The 21,448-nt window shown below is 33.4% G+C and overlaps 2 protein-coding genes across 5 annotated transcripts; both read left to right on the top strand.

Annotated features, from left to right (window-relative positions):
• The first annotated feature begins 9,984 nt into the window (after positions 1 to 9,984).
• LOC120768670 (UPF0565 protein C2orf69 homolog) lies at positions 9,985 to 19,733 on the top strand. 4 transcript variants are annotated; one of them, XM_040095460.1, is made up of 7 exons: positions 9,985 to 10,241; positions 14,835 to 15,074; positions 15,495 to 15,622; positions 15,713 to 15,817; positions 15,891 to 16,500; positions 16,977 to 17,142; positions 17,215 to 19,733. In XM_040095460.1, the coding sequence occupies exons 2-7, from the start codon at positions 14,889 to 14,891 to the stop codon at positions 17,619 to 17,621; spliced, it is 1,602 nt and encodes a 533-aa protein (XP_039951394.1). In that variant the 5' UTR covers positions 9,985 to 10,241; positions 14,835 to 14,888; the 3' UTR covers positions 17,622 to 19,733. The 4 variants fall into 4 exon arrangements, with proteins under 4 accessions (XP_039951394.1, XP_039951389.1, XP_039951399.1 ...); XM_040095455.1 differs by lacking the exon at positions 9,985 to 10,241 and adding an exon at positions 11,001 to 11,076; XM_040095465.1 differs by lacking the exon at positions 9,985 to 10,241 and adding an exon at positions 14,353 to 14,416.
• Positions 11,020 to 14,218, top strand: LOC120768694 (TWiK family of potassium channels protein 18). The gene is made up of 2 exons (XM_040095469.1): positions 11,020 to 11,076; positions 12,319 to 14,218. The coding sequence occupies exon 2, from the start codon at positions 12,854 to 12,856 to the stop codon at positions 14,009 to 14,011; it is 1,158 nt and encodes a 385-aa protein (XP_039951403.1). The 5' UTR covers positions 11,020 to 11,076; positions 12,319 to 12,853; the 3' UTR covers positions 14,012 to 14,218.
• Positions 19,734 to 21,448: the final 1,715 nt, after the last annotated feature.

The raw sequence follows: 21,448 nt of genomic DNA, 5'->3' as shown, positions 1-21,448 counted from the left end.
TTTCTTTATTGCGCTTTACAGCATTTTCTTGTTTTATTATAGAAAATAGCTTTCATTATTTTTAGCAAGTTGTTGTTGCTTGCAGGCAGCTAACAGATATTATTAATTTTTTTTAAGGCTGCACATATACTCAAAAAGTGTTGAGTATTCTTCACCTAAAATAATAGCGTTTACAAAACTAGATAAGGTTTCGTACAGTTTGTTTCAATTTATTTTACTTTGTCAATCTAAATACAGCAGGTTTCAAGTAAGGTGTTAAAAAATGATGCTACAGTGGGCAAAAAATAGTAAGACTTTTCGTGCGAAAACCCAAATGTGAGTACTAAATTAAGAATTTTAAAATTATGAGCAAAGTCTTACCATTTTTTGCCCATAGTAATAAACCTATTATATGATTATGTGCACGAAATAGGCAGCGAAAAGTATGACTGAAGAGAGTAGACTTTCTGCTTTTAAACATTTGTTTAAAAAGTAATGTTTTATGTAGGAAAATTATAAAAAAAATTATATACCATACATATGTATAATATATTATATGTTTACAAACACAGTTTTTCAAAATATTTTTGTATGTCTTTAAGAAGCAGTGTTTCACCTATTTCAATAACCACAAAAAAACGCAGAAAAAATATAAATTATATATATATGTATGTATAATCATAAAACATGTACATAGAACTTTGTTGTAGGCCAATATCCAGCGTAACGTCCTTGCTCAACAAACAATATTATATAAAAAATACAAATAGTACTTAAAAACATTTAGTAAATCATTCGCTCCTTCTTTATGTCTTAATATGAATAAGGTTTACGGATATACAAACACATAAACGTATGCAAATTATAGCATACCAATACTACTTTTTGATGAAATGTTGAAAGAAAATATGCATACTAGAAAATATATTTCTCAACTAGCTCAAATAAATCTAAGAACATTACTAACTGAGTATTTCTTACCTGCTGGTAAAGTACTTAGTCACATTATTATACAGTGATGCTAATAAAATATGCATATAAAGGTGTTATAACAACGTTTTCTACAACGTTCAAATTGCAAAAATGTAATATTCTATAACAAGATTTTGAAAACTTAATACATGCATGTCTACATTCTCAACATTACTGCTTATTTACATGTATGTATGTATAAAAGAAAGCGATATCACAGAAAAGCATTTTTCTTGTAAAATAATTATCTAGTATACATTCTAAAAAAAAACTAAAAAACGAAGCTCTATTTCTTATGTGTACTTTCGAAATAAAATAATTCTACATTAATAGTAATGATAATAAAAATATGACTCGAAAATGCTATAAGCGTGATTAAATCTAAAAATATACAAAATAATAAAAATGTTGCATATTCATTTATTGTAAGTTAGTAAAAGTAGTTATAGAGGTCTTTGGTTAGGCATGCGTTTGGAAGCACAATTCATTCTTCAAGATTTTAGCGATTTCCGAACAATCCGTTGGACGGAGTCTAATAATTTTTTTTTAAAAAACGTTTATTATTTTTCTAAAGCTCTATTGGAGAGATTTCAGAGGCAACAGTTGAGCCACAGTAAGTACGGTTATATTTTAAGCGTAACACCGCAGCAGAATTACAGAAGCAAGAAAAAACTATGGAAATTTAACGGGTTTGTACAGTATCTTTAAGAAAATGGTTTATAAAATGTACATATGTACATTTTGAGAAAAGGGCACACAGAAATTGTAATTAAATTCTCCGGGTAAATGATATTTCAAAAATGTATTTTGCTAAAATGCCAAGACTGTTCTTAATTAATTTACAGCAGCTGCTAAAGTAGTGCGTTGCAATTTTCACAACGGATAAAAATATCGACAAAGAATTTTCTCAAATTTTGTATTTCTAACCAAATATCGTGTCATCATTGCGAATGTTGGAAAAGGCTTACGCTGATTTAGTTTTATCAAAAACACAAGTCTAAGAGTGGTAGAAAGCCTTCAAAGAGGGTCGAGAGATCGTTGAAAACCTGCCTCATTCTGGACGACCATCGACCTGTTCAACTGATAAAAATATTTAAAAAAAGTGAAGGATATGGTTGGTGCTTGAAAATCGTCAGTGTTAGAGAGATGACAAGAGAGCTCGAAATATCTCGCAGGTCCGTTAAATGATTTTGCAGGATATTTTGCGTATGAAACGCGTTCTTGCTTGACTCTTCCCAATAAAGCTGAATTTTTTTAAAAAAGAGTACCGTAAACAGATCTTTTTGGACATGCTTGATCGTGCAAATTCCAACCACACATTCAAGGAGAGCATTATAACTACTGACGAGGAATGGTTTTATCAGTTGGACCTGCAAACAAGTCACCATTCATCAGAATGAAGGGAAAAACTGAGCCGAAATCAAGAAAACCACTCCAAAGCCGTTCAAAAATCAAGATGATGGTCATTTTTTTTGTCGAGTTCTATTTGACCGTATTGAGGCGTTTGCGTGAGAACATCCGTCGAAAACCACCGGCATAGTGGAAGAACAATTCATGGATTTACACGATGTTAATGCACCACCGCATCGAGTCACCGTCGATCAACCACCATAAGTATTCACCGGATTTGACTCCGAATGATTTTTTCTTGTTCACAAACTGAAATTGTCGCTCCGAGGCACCCATTTTCAGTCAATCGAAGATATGAAACAAAATTTGTTGAAGGAGCTGAGCATTCCAAAAAGTGCCTATGGAAAGTGTTTCGAGGACTGGAAAAATCGTTGGCATTAGTGTATTACATCTGGTGGGGACAAAATAAATATTGATGAATAATTAAATATTTTGCCTTTTATTTACAGCTTCCTGGTACTATTTTGTAACCTCCGATCCGGCGTTACGTTGTTATATGGTTGATACCTTTTAAGTCACTTTGAATCGGCATGTTGTCTTTCGCAAAAACCTTTCTAGCCTTTTCAAAGCTATGTTAACAATCCTAAGGCAAATAGATTGGCTTACTCACTCACTACGGACTTGCATGCTAAACTTGCTATTGTTTGGCAAATGAAAGTTTATATATCATTTAAATCAAGTATCTTCAAATGTCTGCTGAACTTGCTAAAGAGGTTTTTTATGTGGCAGGCTAATTGGCAAAGCTTGTTCGATCTACCAGATGACAGTCACTCTCTCAGCAAGTGTAGCAACAATTTCCAAGGTCTGAAAACCCGATATATCCACCAAAAATTCGAAAAACGATACTGTGAACGGAGAGCGGAGAAAGTTTTTAAACGATAACTATAGCAACATATCATTTAGGTATTGGATAAATGTATACCATATTTTGACCGGTGAATAGGACCAAGTGCTTAGCGATATATTCTCATCACTTTTACTAGCTTCATCTGTATATTTGTAACTTTTTTCAGTGACACTTAAACACCAGAATATATAATATATTTTGCCAGTAACAATACAAGTAACAGTTAAAGAGGCACTGCAAAAAAAACGTCTCTTGAACTATGATGTAAAAGCACCAACTACATATTCTTACTTAAATCACTGTGAGTAAATCGTGTGGTGCTTGTGCCATATTTTACGTATATCGAACCAAACTGAACCATAAAACGAAATCACTAATAAAGTTGTAGAATTTTGTAAATTATGTACATTAAACTTATTACAGGTCAAAGAAAGCTGCAGGCAGATTTTGGTCGTGGCAATGATCCGATTTTACCCTTCACTAATATCAATTTCCTCAGCAAAATATTACGATTTTATTCAAGTATCGGTGGCAAAAAGAAACAGACATACAGAAATCATGTATCCAATAGGATCATCAACTTTAGAAAAAATAACAAGCATATATACATATATCAGAAGCATACAAGGTCTGTCGCAAAAGAAACTGGACTGTTAATAAAAACAACAAAAAAAATAATATTTTTCAAAAGTTATATTTTTTTATTCAAAGTAGTTTCCTTGTTCTTCGATACAGCGTTTAGCCCGGTCAATTAGCATTTCAAATGAGTGTTTAAGATCATTTTTCGGAATGCTCTTGAGAATATCGGTCGTCGCCTTTTGGATAGCTGAAATGTCCTGAAACCAGTTTCCTTTCATGGGCAAATGAAGTTTTCCAAATAGGTAAAAATCACAGGGTGACAGATCAGGTGAGTAGGGTGAGTGATTAATAGTTAATATGGAGTTTTTTTGTCAAAAAATCAGTGACAAGCGTTGACCGATGACACGGCGCATTATCGTGCAACAGGCGCCAGGACCCTGCCTCACGGTATTGTGGTCGAGCACGAATGCGTGACAAAAGACGCTTCATAACACCAAGGTAAAATACAGCATTAATCGTTTGGCCAGGTGGGACGAACTCTCGGTGTACAATACCCTCGGAATCTAAAAACAAATCAGCATTGTCTTTATTTTTGACTTCTGAAGACGACCGACTACTGATCGTCACAGAGGTCCTCATGACCTTCTTGGAATCGCTTAAACCACTCATGCACATTACTACGGGATAGGCACTGATCACCATAAACTTTTTTCATCATTTGAAATGTTTCAGTAAACGTTTTCCCAAGTTTAAAACAAAATTTATTATTTGCTCTTTTCATTTTACGACCGATGACCAAAAGCTGCAGTCACTTTTTGATCGATAACATGGATTGTAGTTATCCAATTGTCTTAAAATTTCTACGAAATGTCAACAAGAGATCGAACTTTTTATTTCATATACCCGCCAATAGGTGGCACCACTAGAAACAGTTGTATTTAAAAAGTTCTGTTTCTTTTGCGACAGACCTTGTATATATTTAAAACAAGAATCAGGTCGACAGTCTGGTCTACGTAGCGAGAACGGAGCGAAATTCTTATCCGTTCACGCACTATTAACCCGACAGCATTTATCCAAATTATTTAAGGAATGTTTTCTGTTACTACAAAAACAACAACAGCAAGAAGGATATTATGTTGTTATTATAATGGTGAAATTCATCAACATTCATTAGAACACTAAGGTGCTGTGCTGACAACATTACCGGCAAAGTGTACACTCAATTTTTGCCTTGAGAACGATCGAGTCGAATTGTAGAGCAACAATCGCGCAGCATCCAATATTTGTCAATTCTTCTTATTTACTTTTTCGTGCAATCTTTTCAAAGCCGAAAGTAATAAATCGGTTTAATTACGTGAGATTTTAAGCTCTTATTGATTACTTTCTAACTAAACTAATTCTGGGATCGTTTGGCAACAACCATATATAGTGTGTTCTTAGCCCTCTTCTGTTACAAGTTCCGACCATTATAAATATTGAACTATAACACATTTCACAATAAAGTTAATATTGTTTAATATTGCAAATATTAAATTGGCGATGTACGAAGTTTTATTCGAAATGATCACCTTTTGCTTTCACGCAAGCTCTTAACCGATTCCGCCACTGGCGCACAGTTTCAGTTGCTGTTGACGATGCTGCTAAAGCCAACAATTCAACAGGCGCTGACCACACACCGTAGAGATGCAATGCTCTCCATTGAATAGGAAATTCCTTTAGTGCTTTACCACGCCTTCTAATATATCCTCCTGCTACACGTTTGCCAAAGTTTATAGTTTTTTTCACAAAAATGAAGATACATACAATATATGCAACGTCTTTCCAGGATATTCCCCACTAAACCATAACAGCGGCTGGATGGTGACCACGTTGAACCCTTGGAATTAAATTGCTTGCGTCTTTGGAAATTTTCGCGTAGATTTTCTTCAACAGTGAAAACTGTTCATCTATAAAATGGATATTTTGATGCCCGTTGAATACGTCTCACTGAAGAAACCGATTGCTTCTATTGAGTCTAAATTGCATCAAGCGCGTTGTCACAAGACGATCAGTTGGGCGACGGTTGGCTTTCATGTGGACATCATCTCGAATAAGTCTTGGCATTGATCTGGACGATATATCAATTTCCCTTGACATAATTTTGTAGTTCCTAAGGGCATTTTGCAAATGTTTTCCCGAACAGTTTTATGGCTGAATTGGTTCGAACCACTCGAGGGTGACTAATTCTTTTTCTGTAATCTGTAGTATTATATTTTTTGGGAAGCTTATAAATTTCACTTGCGCTCTTTCCACACTCATATAAAACAATCACCGCAATAAAGTGAAAAAAACTAAAGACAGAATTTTCGGCAGACATTTTTACAAACAAAATCAAAATTTCAGTTAAAATAGTTGTAATCGAAATCCCTCGTTCAAGTCCTTAAAAACTGTATCTCAAAGACCTGTATAAAATTTATGAAGATCGGTTGAGTAGTTCTCGAGAAATCTTGCCAACCGACGTCAAAAACACACTTTCGAGAAAAACGCGTTTAAAGGCGGCGCACTTAGTCTAGCTAGCCTCGAGCGAGCAAGACTGTATCTCCGAAACTATTACTCGGATCAACTTGAAATTTTAGGGCAATATTCTAGAGATGTTGCTGAATTTAATAAGGTAATAAAAAAATCGATTCTTTGAAACCCGTAAATCCACGTAACCCCTTAAGATGTAAAAACATGAACCAGAGGACCGGAATCTAAGCAATTTTAGATATAGATACATACATTTACTCTATATAACTCATACACTGACCGACAAATCTGGCATAGTATCGGCCCGATTTTATTTATTGATTATTAGATTATTATAAATCTAGTTATAAGCAAAACATGTTTCGTAATTTTCATTGAGATAATTCAAATATTGGTCGATATATTCAGCATAAAGTCACCTGGAAGTTCAGAAGTCTTTATATTAGGTATATAGGAGCTCTGGGATGTATTGACCCGATTCAACCCATTTTGACATACAGACACACCATTGTCAGGAAGGATTATCGCTAAATTTCAATTATATATCTCACACATTGACCGTTATTTTCGGTCAAAAGTCAACTATAAATACAAGAGTCAACATACTCGGTACCTATGGGCTTGCGCAGTTTTGGTTGGATTTGGACAGTTTTGCAAAATTGTATATTGTTTTATTAATTACTTCTTGATTTGTGTACTGAAAATTAAATGAATCAAGTGGAATTTAATATTGTATTATATGGGAAGTAGGCGTGGTTGTAGTCTGATTTCGTCCATTTTCGCACTGTGACATAGGAATGTAAAAAGAATGCTACCACTTAAATCGGGTCCCGAGATATATGATTTCACCAAAAAGTGGGTGATGCCACGCCCATCGTCCAATTTTCACACCGGCTCCAATAAAGCACTCTCATACCACCTCGGAGGTAAAATTTAATATCTCTGGCTTAATTAGTTATTGATTTATTGCGCTATTAGTAGTTTTGAACAGTACCGTTATATGGAAATGGTAGGAATTTATATAATATTTGAGCTAGATAAATTTGGTTGTAGTACCTTTAGTAGTTTAGAAGATATGTACACTTATTAGGTGCTCCTTTGCTACTGTAATCCCCTGTGCCAAATTACTGTTTTATATCTTAATTAAGTTCTTAGTTTTGACACCTTTTTGGTTAAAGGCGATTTGGGGGCGTGGCAGTGGTTTGATTACGCCTACCTATAAACTCGTGATTTTTTTGGAAGTTTCATCCAGATATCTCAATCTATACTCATGTTACAGCTTTCACGGACGAACGGATGAAACGGACAGACAGACAGTCACCCGAATTTCAACTTTTCTCGCCAAACTGATCATTTCTATGAGTATAACCCTATATCTATGTGGCTTTGTTTTAGGTGATACGTACAGCCGTTAGGTGAACAAAACTATTATACTCTGTAGCAACAGGTTGCAAGAGTATAAAAATAACGGCACCTATTTTTCGTATTTATATTCGATATATGTACATATGCATTGTAAACTTTGTAGCAGAATATATCGCAGAACAGATGGCTGCAAACCAGATATTAAAAAAACGGCCCTTATAATTTTATAAATATCAGTATGAGTACAGAATTGGATATTGTGGTGCATCGTAGGTAACGTATTTCGATGCCATTTTTGAGACCACTATTTGCATGGTTTTGCACTTCCGTTAGACCCTCCTTATGTTATACGAATGGCTTGCCAGTTCCACAGCGCTGCTGGAAGCTTCCAGCCTTCTTGACGTGTTGGTATTGCAGTGCAAGTAGTACGGCAGTTCCGTTGATTTAATAACAGGAAATAAACGAAATATACCCATTTTAAAAAAGCAATACATATGTATGTACATACAGCCGTTGACAGTTAATTAGAAACGCGACTTATTTTGAAGTAAATCAAATTATTTTCGAATAAATCACTTATTTCTACCGTTTTTCCTTCATTTTATTGAAACTTACATTAAACTTGAACTCTAATAGTAAAAATTTGAATTAAAAATCCGTTTTTTTTTAATATTTTAGCAAAAATGTGTGGAATCAACGATTTGAGTGCGACAACTAATTAGAAAAAAAATTTTTTGTCAGCAAAAAAAACTTTTGTGTCGACTTCGCCATATGATTTGGATTGTTATTATGTTGGAATTTCCATATAACAGACAAATTGTCTTTAGTCCAAGGCAGAATGACATTTTTTAAGATGTCGACGTATTTCTCCTTATTTAAAATTCCATCAATCATATGGAGCGGATCCTACACCATGATTGATCCTCCGCCATGCCTCACTACACGTGAAACATAGCGAGGATCAAATTCTTGTTAGACTGGTCGGCAAACATACCTTCGACTATCAGGATCTATGCGATTTATTTTGTTACATCGCTCCAAACAACATACTTCCATTTATTTTTTGTCCAAGATCAATAAGTGTTGGAAAATTCTACACATTCTTTCCTTTGAATTTTAGTTAGAAGTGTTTTCATGCGTGCTGTTCCGCCGTGAAATTCGAATTCGACTAAACGCCGGGAAATTGTTTTCTTGGATATTTGGACATTATATTCGTCTTGAATTTTATGTAGAATGTCAGTGGAACTCTGTTTTTGGGTCTCCTCGGGAGATGGTAGTAATTCTGCGGTATATTTCTGTTGAAGTTTTTCGGGTTTTTTCTTCGCGTGCAACGTTGGAAAAAGTTTTAAAATTCTTTATATGCTTAAGGGCATTGAAAACAAATGCTTTAGCAATTTCTTTAGCATGATTCGAAATTTGTTTGTACGTCTTTCCAGACTGACGAAGGTCAAAAATGTAACTACGTAGGGTGGGGAGCGTTTACTCATTAAACAATTTGAATGATACATTTTAATATATTTTAAACAACAACTTTGAGACGCACCCTTACCAGAAATCAATAATATTATTAATAAAAATTAACACGTTAAGGGATTTTAATTCTTTAAACAACTGTTTCTAATTGGCTGTCGCACTTAATTCCCCTTCTACGAGTATATCGTGAATTTAGTAGTTAAAAGAGTAACACGAACAATGCAAGACCTTTAGGAATATGAATAACGGTATATTAAAATTTTTTATCAATTTATCAGCCACCTACAAAAACGGGAGCGTTTCTAATTAGCTGTCAACGGCTGTTTGTAGGTACATCACAGAAAATTTCTGAAACCCCATTGTTAAATTTATATAACATATTTGGTAGAAAGTAGAACTGTACTTCTTATAAAAGTATAACTTATTAGATAAAATGCTGTTTCTCAAAGCTTATATCAACAGTCAACTTTGAGAAACAACAATGGACGAGAAAAATCACAAAATGTTATTGCAATTTCTCTTTTTCCGACATTATTTACGTATACCAAATACAAATATCCTTCGCTAAAAGGTAAATACATTGTCAATATCACAAAAGTACTCTTAAAGAGCTTACTAATTTTAAAGTTTACTATTCTATTTATTTTTTAAATAAACCGTTTTCATTCCTTTATATTTCGCATGGTTGGTAGTGCAGTTTTTGTATCTAAGCTGAGCACGTATATCGAAATTTACGTTCTCTGTCTAAAGTGACAGGAATCGTTGACAGAAAGAAATCGATGGATTTCGGTATAATGGAATAAACGATGCGTTTCCAGTTTAAGAAAGAAACGAGAAAAACTCATAAAAAAGAAAACTGCGAATTTTTGTTGAAATTCGGGCGCAATATTGTGTGAAAAAAACTATAATTTGTTTAAAGTTGTAATATTGTGAATGTTCTTCATGAAATTGATAATATTTTGAAGACAGATGTCAAGAAAAGTGAAATTTTCGCATTATTTGTAAAATTTGCAGCAAACTGCATTGGTGATTTTTCTGCGCCTTCTGCTAAAGGGAGGGCAAAGCGCATACATACAGAGATTATTCTCATTGGTGTATAACAAACGCTGTAAGTTATTTACATTCAAAGTTTGCTAATGCATTAATTTCCAACGCCGGCTTTGGCCACCAGCCAAAATATGCATATATGTGATAATAGAGTTTACTGATTTATTATTGTCATTTACAAGTTAACCCGCTATGGTACCCTCAACCTGCTATTGCCCCCTCCCTATAGTAGTGCCAAAAATTGCTCATTGATGGTGTGAAAAAATTGTTTGTCGCGTTCTGTTTCCATTCCATTTTCACTTATTCACTTGCATTGCTTCTGTCAGTGCGCACCTCATTTACCGTCGAGTGGGTAGTGAAAAGTACAGCGCGCCACCATTTGTGGTGATTTCAGTGTAAAATTTTATGATGTACAAATGTCTGGCAAAAACGTTTATGTAAAATTGATGAACAATATTTAGAAGTGACATCGCCTCTCTTAAGAATTACTACAGTTAATCTTAGTCGATGTGAATCGTGTTCACCTCCAAATCTGCTAGTAATTAGCATATGTACTTTGATATACTTATATTTCTTCGCACAGTTATATATGTGTGAATATAGACTGCTGACTTTTATATTCGCCGTATTCCAGTGTAAAAAGCAAAATAGTGAAGAGTGAAAAAGTGTAGATATTTTCAATGTCATTCATATACGCGTAAAATTAATTTCAATTTGATTTCGGATGTGTTTTGTAAAATAACAACTCCATTTACTATTGGCGACGTAACATTTCGACATTGATTATTCAATAATCTGATTTGAAAATATTATAAAGAGATAAAAACAAACCATTAAGGGCTAAACAGCTGGCTTTGTTGACAGTACGATTTCGTTATTCATATATTTATACCATGGTAAATATAAAAAGTAGTTTTAATATTTTGTTAATATTATATATATAACTCAGGTACTCAATGGAAAGAAGTATAATCGGTGGTGGAGCTTCCTAGATTATCCTTATATGTATGTCTTTGTCTTGCATCCTTAAGATAACACTAATTTACTGTCATTTCACGACTATGATGCTAAACCCGAAAATTATAGTAAAATTTTCCTAACAATAAATTGACTAAAATAACTGTAATTAGTATATCCCATATTTTTCCTACAGATATGTTGAGAATGGTAATTATTATCACTATTTTAGTTCGAATTGGTAGACTATAAATTTTCACCGAAGCAAATGTCGACCCTACTTGTCGGAACCGCCGATATTGAGCCTGTATAGCCGCCATAAAATCTGACCGATGAAAATCATGTCCTTGTATGGAAAATTTTTTATTTGACGAGATATATTCGCGAAATTTGGCACGGATTAATATCCAAAGCAACCTTGGAAGAAATTCTGGTTTGACTCCAATAGCATTTAGCTGACAGGTTCAATATAAAGATCCTGCTCTCTTTTAATAGCTTCGGTGCAGCAAAGTATCTGTTTTCTCTTTTTTTAAATAACTTCTCAACAACTTACAAATAACTTATTCAATTTAAGGAAGTGTAACAGGAACTGATTGAGTGAAGGTATATATGATGCACTATGCATAAAAATATCAATAATATTTATCTAAAATCAAATAATGTAATATACATAATTCTTTCATATGTATTTATATGTTATAAAGAGTATATACTTATGTATGTGGGCATACTGATATATTTAGGTACTTCAAGTACCTAAAGCCTTTAACTAATATGTTAATTTAATACATATGACAGTAAAACTTTAAAAGGTGAATAAGTTAAGATTAGTTTTAAGAGAAGTACAATTAATGTCCTAGTTGTATTTCAATGTGAAAATCAAGCGAGCAACAAGTCAATTGTGCTCTAAGTCAATCTGAGCGGCACGAATAGCACAAATATGTGTGAGTTAAACACTGCGGCAAACTCTTAGCAAAGTGGAACAGTATTTATTATTTTTATTATTTCATTCAAATTTTCGTTTCGAACATACAAATATATGTATGTACATATATGTATGTATACGTTCATATGGTGTTTTCTAAATATTGTAGAGAATACGTTCTTTTTGAAGCAATTAAAATATAATTTCTTGAAAACTCTCAACTATAGATTTTTTGTTTTTTTTTTACATCTTGCAGCTATGCACGAAATGCACGAGTTTTTCCCAAATTAATATCAATGGGAGCTAGTTCAGATCAATGTGTAAACAAAAATCATATATCGTAGGCACATGAATGCTAAGAACAAACTTAATTATTGTATTGCAAATGTATAATATGCAACGAGAGAAAAAGTTTCGATGACTGAGCGTTGCTGGACGGGGAAATGTATTTGAATACATTTGTCTTTTAGTTGCGTTCGGTATACGAGATCGATCAGACCAGGACCGTTGGTTGTGCGTTCAATCGTATTTTTAGTTAAATTTAATGTGCAACACGTCGCGCTTAAATCTATTTTTGGTGTTTTTGAAATTAATGGAAAATATACATATACTGGAACTGTGATGAAGCACTAATATGTGTAGTTTTAACAATTGACGTATTTGAAGGAATATTAAATCGAGCAAACGTTTTGATCGTTCGTCGCTATGAGCTAATTATATAATGGCGAATTAAATCAAGTAGATGACACTACGTCGGTTGTACCTTCTGACGTTTGTTTACGAAATCGAAAATGTCGAAATCTATGCGAAATTCTCGTCACAACAGTCGCGCCGAATCCTCGAATTCGTCCTCCTCTCGCAGCAACCCACCGCGAAAGCGTGTCAAACGATGTTGTCGAAATTTCGTCACTTTTATGTGTACACAAGTGGGTGTGGGCGCATTAATTGTACTCTATGCTATCTTTGGAGCGCTCTCCTTTATGCATATAGAACGAAAATACGTTGACGAGAACACAGCCTATGTCAGTAAACTGCGGCATAATTGCGCAGAGAAAATGTGGAATATCACTGAAAAATTTAATACTTTTGACCGTAGCGAATGGCAAAATAATACCTTAGATATACTGCGACAATATCAAACAGAAATCGCCACATTAATAAAAAATGGCTATGTTGGACGGACACCAGAACAGATTTGGTCCTTTCCGGCGGCATTAATGTTCTGTTTATCGGTCATCACAATGATCGGTTATGGTAATATGGTGCCACGTACACCTTGGGGCAAAGGTTTCACGGTCATTTATGCCACTTTTGGCATACCCCTTTATATACTGTATTTCCTTAATATGGGGAAAGTGTTGGCGCGTTCATTCAAGTTCCTATATCGCAGCTTACATGAATGTGCGCAGGAGCGTAATACATATGAATCTCGTTTGGATGCACTCGAAAATGGTAGTTTAGGTGTATTACAACGGAAAAAAATCATTGTACCATCGACGGCATGCCTGTGGGTAATCATATCCTATATTATAACGGGCACTATTATGTTTGCGAATTGGGAGAAATGGTCCTTTTTAAACTCATTCTACTTCTGCATGACATCATTGTGCAAAATTGGTTTTGGTGATTTTGTGCCTGGTGCATCGTTGATAACAGCGGCTGACATAGATGCAGAATCACTGAAAATAAAAGAAGATGCATCTGCTGACCCCCAAGATTTGTTTAATATGCAACTAATAACTGACCAAAATTCAAAATTAGCAATTAATTTTTTCTACATGCTAATAGGCATGGGTTTGGTTTCCATGTGCTACAACTTGATGCGTGAGGCGGTACGCATGAAGATAAAGGAGATAAAAGAAGATACGAAACTATGCTTGGAGGATACACGTGCTCGATTCATGGGATGTTGTGGAACACGAGAATACTATGACGAAGACTACTACTAAATAACTTTCAAGACATTTACCTAAATATATGTATATATATATACATATACATATATTGAAACCATATACATATACATATTGAAACATTTATACACAGTATTTAGTGAGTGAGAGTGATATCGACGTACCCATCGCGAGTGTATATGTTAAATTTTGTGTAGTTATTGTTTCATCGACAACGAAGGTGCTTAAGTGGTCAACGACAAGCCACTAACAAAAAATGAATTGTGTTTATAAAAATAAATATTTACACTTTGGGGTAATTACTGACTAAGTGGGGTATGCGAATGCGCTTTCAAAACTGTTTGATTTATATAAGATGAAAAAACAACAAGCATTTATATAGTGGCGCACATCAAACTGAAGAGGACGTGGGAGGAGGAATTAATTATCAATAATGGTTCGGTAAACAAATTCAAAATCCATATTTACATTTTTGAAATGTATATATTTACCCATAAGCAATTTTTAAATAGACTATGTAACTTAGCACGAAAGCAAAAGACTAATTCTATATTATATTTATAACACATCAATGAGCTATATTTGTATGTAAACATACAAAATATCCTTTGCCTTAGGTATGGTACTCTTAAATATAACGACGGTTTCAAAGATATGTTTCATATACATATGTATATATTTGTCAATGCATGACTGAGGACACCAGTTGTAAAACTTAAATTATTAAAGTTTAAAAAGTTTTACAATCCGTGAAAAGAATACTTCAAGACTCAATGACTTTTATATAAATAAAAGTTACATATGTACATCCAATTGAACAAAAGTATTGTGCTTAATTATAAAAATTTTGTGTTTACAGGCAATCATTGAACATTTTTTGAAACTACAAAAAAGGGTCACAAACTTCGGGGTAATGCTAGGCGGCAGTACGGATCGTCTATGCACACCGAGCACATCAGCTGGCCCATTTCGTATTTTTGCCGTTACTGGCTTCCAAAACCGGGCAAATGATATTGTCTATTGTCCACCTATACGGCCGACAGGCAGCGAGAATGCTGAAGATTCAACTGCCGTTGTTTACTTCGGCGGAGACGTACAGGTATGTTCACTATTATAATATACTTATTTAAACAATATGTCACTATTTTGCAAAGCAAACAAATTTAATAATAATAAATTTTAAAAAATTAAGCGAATTGTACAGAAATTTTTTTGGCGAATGTTGCAAATAATCACGCTTAACATCGAGAAGTATTTAGATTAGATTAAGATTTTAGATTAGATTAATCATTTTAATTAAGCATTAAAATGAGTCTAAGACTTGTTTTACACTTTCTTTTTGACAAAGTGCCAGTGTTCGGAAACATTTATATATACATACATATATGCACGCATTAACATCAGCATTACCCTGATTTTAACCACTTGAATTGAAACAGGAAGTCTTCTTAATTTTTTTAATTATGAGTATATATTATACCGTTAAATAATATAAGATTCGACTTCTTCTTGGTTTTAGGACTTTCCGGAGAGCATGGAAACTAACCGAGATAGTCGTGGCTACATGAAATACAACTTAGAGAACTCTGCCATACTTCTACGTGAGGCTTTTCCGCGCGCACATATCATTGTCATCCGGCCTGTAAGGTAAATAGCGAACCTTTATTTGATAGCATATTTTTTATTATTATGATAACATAATTAAAGTATTTATAATTTTTTTAATTGTGAACGCAGAATGGAGTTCAAAACTTTTAGTTGTTTCGACAATTTCGTACGTGGTAATAACGCTGGTGTCCCCGACCATACTCCAATGAACCACGCTTTACAACATTTAGAAAAGTAAGTTGCCATCAAATGCAGACCTCATCATGATGCGCCATTAAAAATTTATTCGTTTTATATTTTTCTACAGATTACTTCAAAATCTTTCTCAACGACTGATCTCCATACCCGAAAATGAGATAATGGATCAGGCTGCTCAAGCAGCCGCCGCTGCTGCTGCTGTGGCTGCCGCCGCCGCATTGGTATCCTCTACGCTCTCCACAGCATCGACTGACACGTCCGCCTCCTCATCAGCATTGAACGATAATAATCAAGACATGGATATAGATATATTACAAGTTCAAGAGAACGTAACTGTCGATGCAGATGGTGCAGTAATATTTCCAAATGTCACTGGTGCTGGTACTGTTGGGGGAGTTAGTAGCGCCATTAATACTAGCGGAGGAGGGGTTTCAGCATCAGCAAATAATTCCGCTAACAGTAACATAGCGTCAACGACCACAACTCCACATAGCACTCAAAAGGCTCCTCTACAATCTACCGCTCATCAAGCGCAAACAAATAATACACATTTCAATAATATTGGTGGTGGTAGTAGCAACAGTAACGAGTGTGTAGCACAAGCACAGCAACTCACCCGTCAAAATAGCAATCCTTTGTGGTGGAGAGAGAATTTGAATTTAGACAAAGCGAAACTGGTTCTAATTGGCTTCAGCAAAGGATGTGTGGTCCTCAATCAAGTGAGTCACATTTGGTGTAAAAATCTGAAAATACATAACCTTTCACACTTGCAAGTAATGCCTTTAAAAACACTCCTTCAAAATAGTGGGCTAAGCTCCATAACATTTTTTTAGCCTGAAAAGCGTATATTCAGTTTTCTACGAAATTTCTGACACCAGAAGAAAACGAAGACCCTATAAAATTTATATATATACATATATATACTAGTCCCTTTTGAAATATCTATCTGAAAGTTTACACGTATCTTTCTCCCCAAGAACCGATATCAGACCACTATATCATATACATAGCTCACATACAAACCGACCCATCAAACTCAAGTCCTTGTATGGAAACTATTTTATTTGTGAAGGTGTAATTTAAGGTAAGGTTTCTATAATATTGAGTGTTTTTAGAGGCATTACTATTATATTGCATATTATTCCACAAACTTCCAAGTATTAGTAAATTAACTAATGCCTTATTTTTATTGCAGTTCATTTATGAATTTCACTACTTAAAAACTCTAACGCCGGATGATAGTACAATGATACGTTTGCTTTCACGCATCAAAGATATGTATTGGCTGGATGGTGGGCATGGTGGCCAAAAGAACACATGGATTACGTCCAGAAGCCTGCTGGAAACACTAACAAGAATGGGTACTTACAAATCAATGCAAATAAACTGTTTCTTATAATAAATATTTATTTTACCACACATATCACACACAGGCATGAATATTCATGTACATTTGACACCATATCAAGTGCAGGATGATCGTCGGCCGTGGATACGAAAGGAGGAGAAAATTTTCACAGACATGCTACGACGCTTAGGAGCACCGATCACGCGTCATCTACATTATGATAGTCAAACAGCGAATTTAATGACACATTTTGAGGTGTTACAGGCATTTTGCCAGCACATACATACGCTAAATCAACAACAGCAATTACAAATGCAACAACAACAGCAAACAGCACAGCAGCAGCAGCAACAAGCATCGGCCCTGCAGCCGCTGCAGCAATCTTCAAGTAACATTCAAATTAATGAACAATTACAACAACAACAACAAACACAACTTAACAATACAAATCGTTCAGAGTTGGGCAAGGCAAGCAATAGTGGAGCGAAGTGACACCATCGTCGTCGCAATGTTGGCCGTTTTCATTTGCGTAGGGTAGCAGCAGCGGCTGCATCACCGACCAGCAGCACATCGGCAACGACGTCAAAGAAAGTAATGCATGTATCGCCACAACCACAACAGCCATTACTGCAGCAGCAACAGCAGCACCCTCAACAACATCAACCTGTAGTCGCTACACCATCAAATCTCACATTTCTCGACATAGCAACGACATCAATTGTAAATAATTATACGCGACATTTTCCACAAAACACAAGCATACCAGTTACAGCTACAACCACAACAGCAGCTATACATAACCGTCAACGCCAAAAAGCGCCAAATTTGCAGAGAGTTCGACCAAGACCCAATCAACGTCATCACCAACACAGAGGGCAACCAACTAAAATTCACCATTATTCGCGTGCAAAAGGTAGACTTCTGCATCACCAGACTTGTCGTTAAATGCAACAGGCACTAAGGAATCATACAAATGTATGCGTAAGCATAAATATATATATTTGTGCACATACGCAATTACCAGTCATTTGTGCTCTGCTAAATTATTATTTATCAATTAGTTTTGTGTTGTAATTTAGTATTTTAAGAAAAGTTTATTTCAATAGCGATTCACATAATGTAAAAGCATAATAATACAACAAATACGATTTAAATTTTAATTGTAATTTATAATTGGCAGACATTCGGTCTAAAAGAATGAATGTGTATGTAAAAAGTATGTCAACCGAATAGTTTAACTTGGCTTATATTCACTGTTAGACATAAGTGCTATGAACACATTCATAAACAATTTATATGTTGTACAATTCTTTCTCCCACTGAGACCAATGACCTTGCCGTGGAGATAGAACAAGAATATGGTTACATGAATTTTTAATATTAGGCTACATTTAATTTAAGTATTGCTATCAAAGAGAATTTGGTGCACTAAATTTAAGCGTTAGCTCTATTCTAGGTAGGTTGCTATGTATATTTAATTCAAATCCATACATTTTTATAATTTTGATAAATCTGTCAGAGATCAATTTTTTTTATACACATTAATCACCATTAACCAGTGCAATTTCTTTAGACATTTACATTTATATTTGTTTTAATTTTTTATTATTTATTCGCCTCTTATTTAGAATGCATTCATTTAAGATTATTTACTTATAATCAACAAATTCGCAAACAAAAACTGCTTTTTGCTAAAAAAAAAAAAAAATTATTCTTATTTAAATGCAACTTTGCAACTTAGAGAAAAAAGATATTAAAATTTTAATATTATGTTTGAACTTCTCACAACCATATACAAGGACTGCAAACAATAATATTATTTGCTCAACTTATAAACAGTTAATTATCATTTGATGGAGTAGGGTATAGTCAAGGTCACGAAAAAATTATTATTTTAAATATTTTTTTTACAAGTATTTTTTATTTTTATTATTTCAACCAACAGTTGTTTAGAAACAAAAATCGAAATTAAAAAAAAAACTATCAGGCACTATTTTTTATATTTCGGATTTATTCCAAGGTCTATTTCTAAGGTATTAAATTTTTTTTTTTTTTTTTTTGAAAATTGTGACTCCGTGATAACCCTATTTGCAATCAATTGTATAGATATTTTTTACAAGAGTTAAAAACTACATTATCTTGAACGTCATCAAGTATATATTATTACATATAACGTTGTGGTAGTTGTCAAACTCTTGCACTGCACGTCAAAAAACAGTTTCAAAGTTTAGTTGAAGAAGAAATAGGTCTTACGAAAATTATATCGACGAAATGCACAAAAAATATAAACTTTAAGAATATATTATAAGTAATTGCTATTAATAAATTCAACTGATTTCAGAGTCTTTCCAATAAATAATATTTTTATTTGCATACTTCAACTGTATAAAAAAAAAAAAATTTTTCTATTTCACTATTTCTTCATATTTTTGTTATATTTGCATAATTCCTAGCATTTTTGTTCGGTAACGAAAAATGAGTATGTGTCCAATTCCATCTAAATTTTAAATTTATTCATACATTAATTTTATATACAGTTTGTTTAACATTTGTCTCACATTAAAGTATTAATTTTGTATAATAAAATATATTCCTTTATATTTATATATGCATATTGTTCTTTTTTGCATAAAGTAAAAAATTAAAAAAAAAAGAATCTAACTTATTATAGTAGACCTTACAGTCATGAATCAGGCTTTACAATAACATCATCAAATATTTCCATAAACGTATTAAAATTCACAAAAATTATTTTTAAATCCCTTGCAAATTGGCCAAGAAAAATTGCATATAATGTTTAGTGCACTTCATATTACAAAAACTAAAGTAACTCATTCAGCTGATTCGCAATAAAAATATTTTCTTAAAATTGTGATTTCACAAATAACATAAAAATAAATATGTACTTTTGTAAAATAAAAGACGAGTTTTACAAATTCACGTTCATGCATGTATACCTGTTGCAAAGCAACCAATGTTACAAAACCATTTTTACCAACAGCTACTACGGTGTGATGAACTCAACTAATACTTTTATAATTTGACAATTATTTCGTCAAAAAATAATTCAATAAAATCAACAGAACCTAGTGTACAGTAATATAAATGCGGTCGCGTACCTATAAAGGAACAGGCCTACATGTATACGTATGTATGTGATAAGAAAGTATTAACACGAATAATTATTTTTTGTGTTAAATGTCAATAAACGCAATTACGGTGGTGCAATGACTGAGTCAAATCGGTCGACAGCAATTTCATGTAGAAAAACATTAAACAATTGTATTTGATCGTGGTTAGACACCCACAATACTTTGTTTAATGATTATCGACGTTCAACTTAACTTTTCTTGTTTTGTACAAATGTTTAAAATTATTTTTGAGCTATGCCAACGAGTTGGATGAAAACTCTGCCCGATTCGACCCTACTGTCGTTGGAATTGATACCTGACATTGACTGATTTTATAGACTTTTATTACCGTTTCTTGAGCTTTGTTTTTCGAATTTGTTATTTTTTAATGGTGGTTTATATGGCTAAATATTTGCTAAAATTCAGATTTTTTTTCGAAGTTTTTGAACTTTACTATTTGGGGAAGGTATTGGTGTCTTCCTGCCTTTATTCCTTTTATTTGTTGTATGGGATTTGCAGTTCCATTTTTTTATTGTGATTCAGTATGTCCAAATTTCTTTAATTGATAATAATAACCGTTAATATTTCCCAATTGTACTTTTATACACTTCACTTCAGTTAACACTTGAAATGATGAAATACAGTATAAAATACGCACACAAAAATATACTTGTAAAATTACACCATAAAAAGCATCGAAATATAAATTCACTCTAATTGAAAAATAGATTATTAAACTAAATAAAACTTTGTCATAAATGCTAATGAATTATACATTAGGAAGTTTACTTTCATGATAAATGTACCTTTTCGAATTTGCAGTTCAAAATTGCCATATTTAAAATGCTAACCAAGCCCAAGCCATTGTCGATATTTATGTATTTGTTTCAAAAATTATTCGTAAGTGAGAAAATATTTTTATTTGTATATACATTTGGCTTATTGAAAATATGTCTGAAAACATTTACAAAATTACAAGTATAGATTTAGCGATGCTTGATGTAATATGTGTGTGAAATGACTATTTCTCTTAAAAAAATTAAATCAAATGTAAAATAACACATATTATACATTAGTGGACTTAGTTTCAAAATGGGCTCTATCTACATCCATATATGAAGAATTTACTCTCGTCTTAAGCCCTTTTGAGATTAATAACTCCTAATATAATATACAAATTATATTAAG

The sequence above is a fragment of the Bactrocera tryoni genome, chromosome 1 (genome assembly GCF_016617805.1).
Source record: "Bactrocera tryoni isolate S06 chromosome 1, CSIRO_BtryS06_freeze2, whole genome shotgun sequence".
NCBI lineage: Eukaryota > Metazoa > Arthropoda > Insecta > Diptera > Tephritidae > Bactrocera > Bactrocera tryoni.
This window is presented reverse-complemented; position numbering and strand designations above follow the sequence as displayed.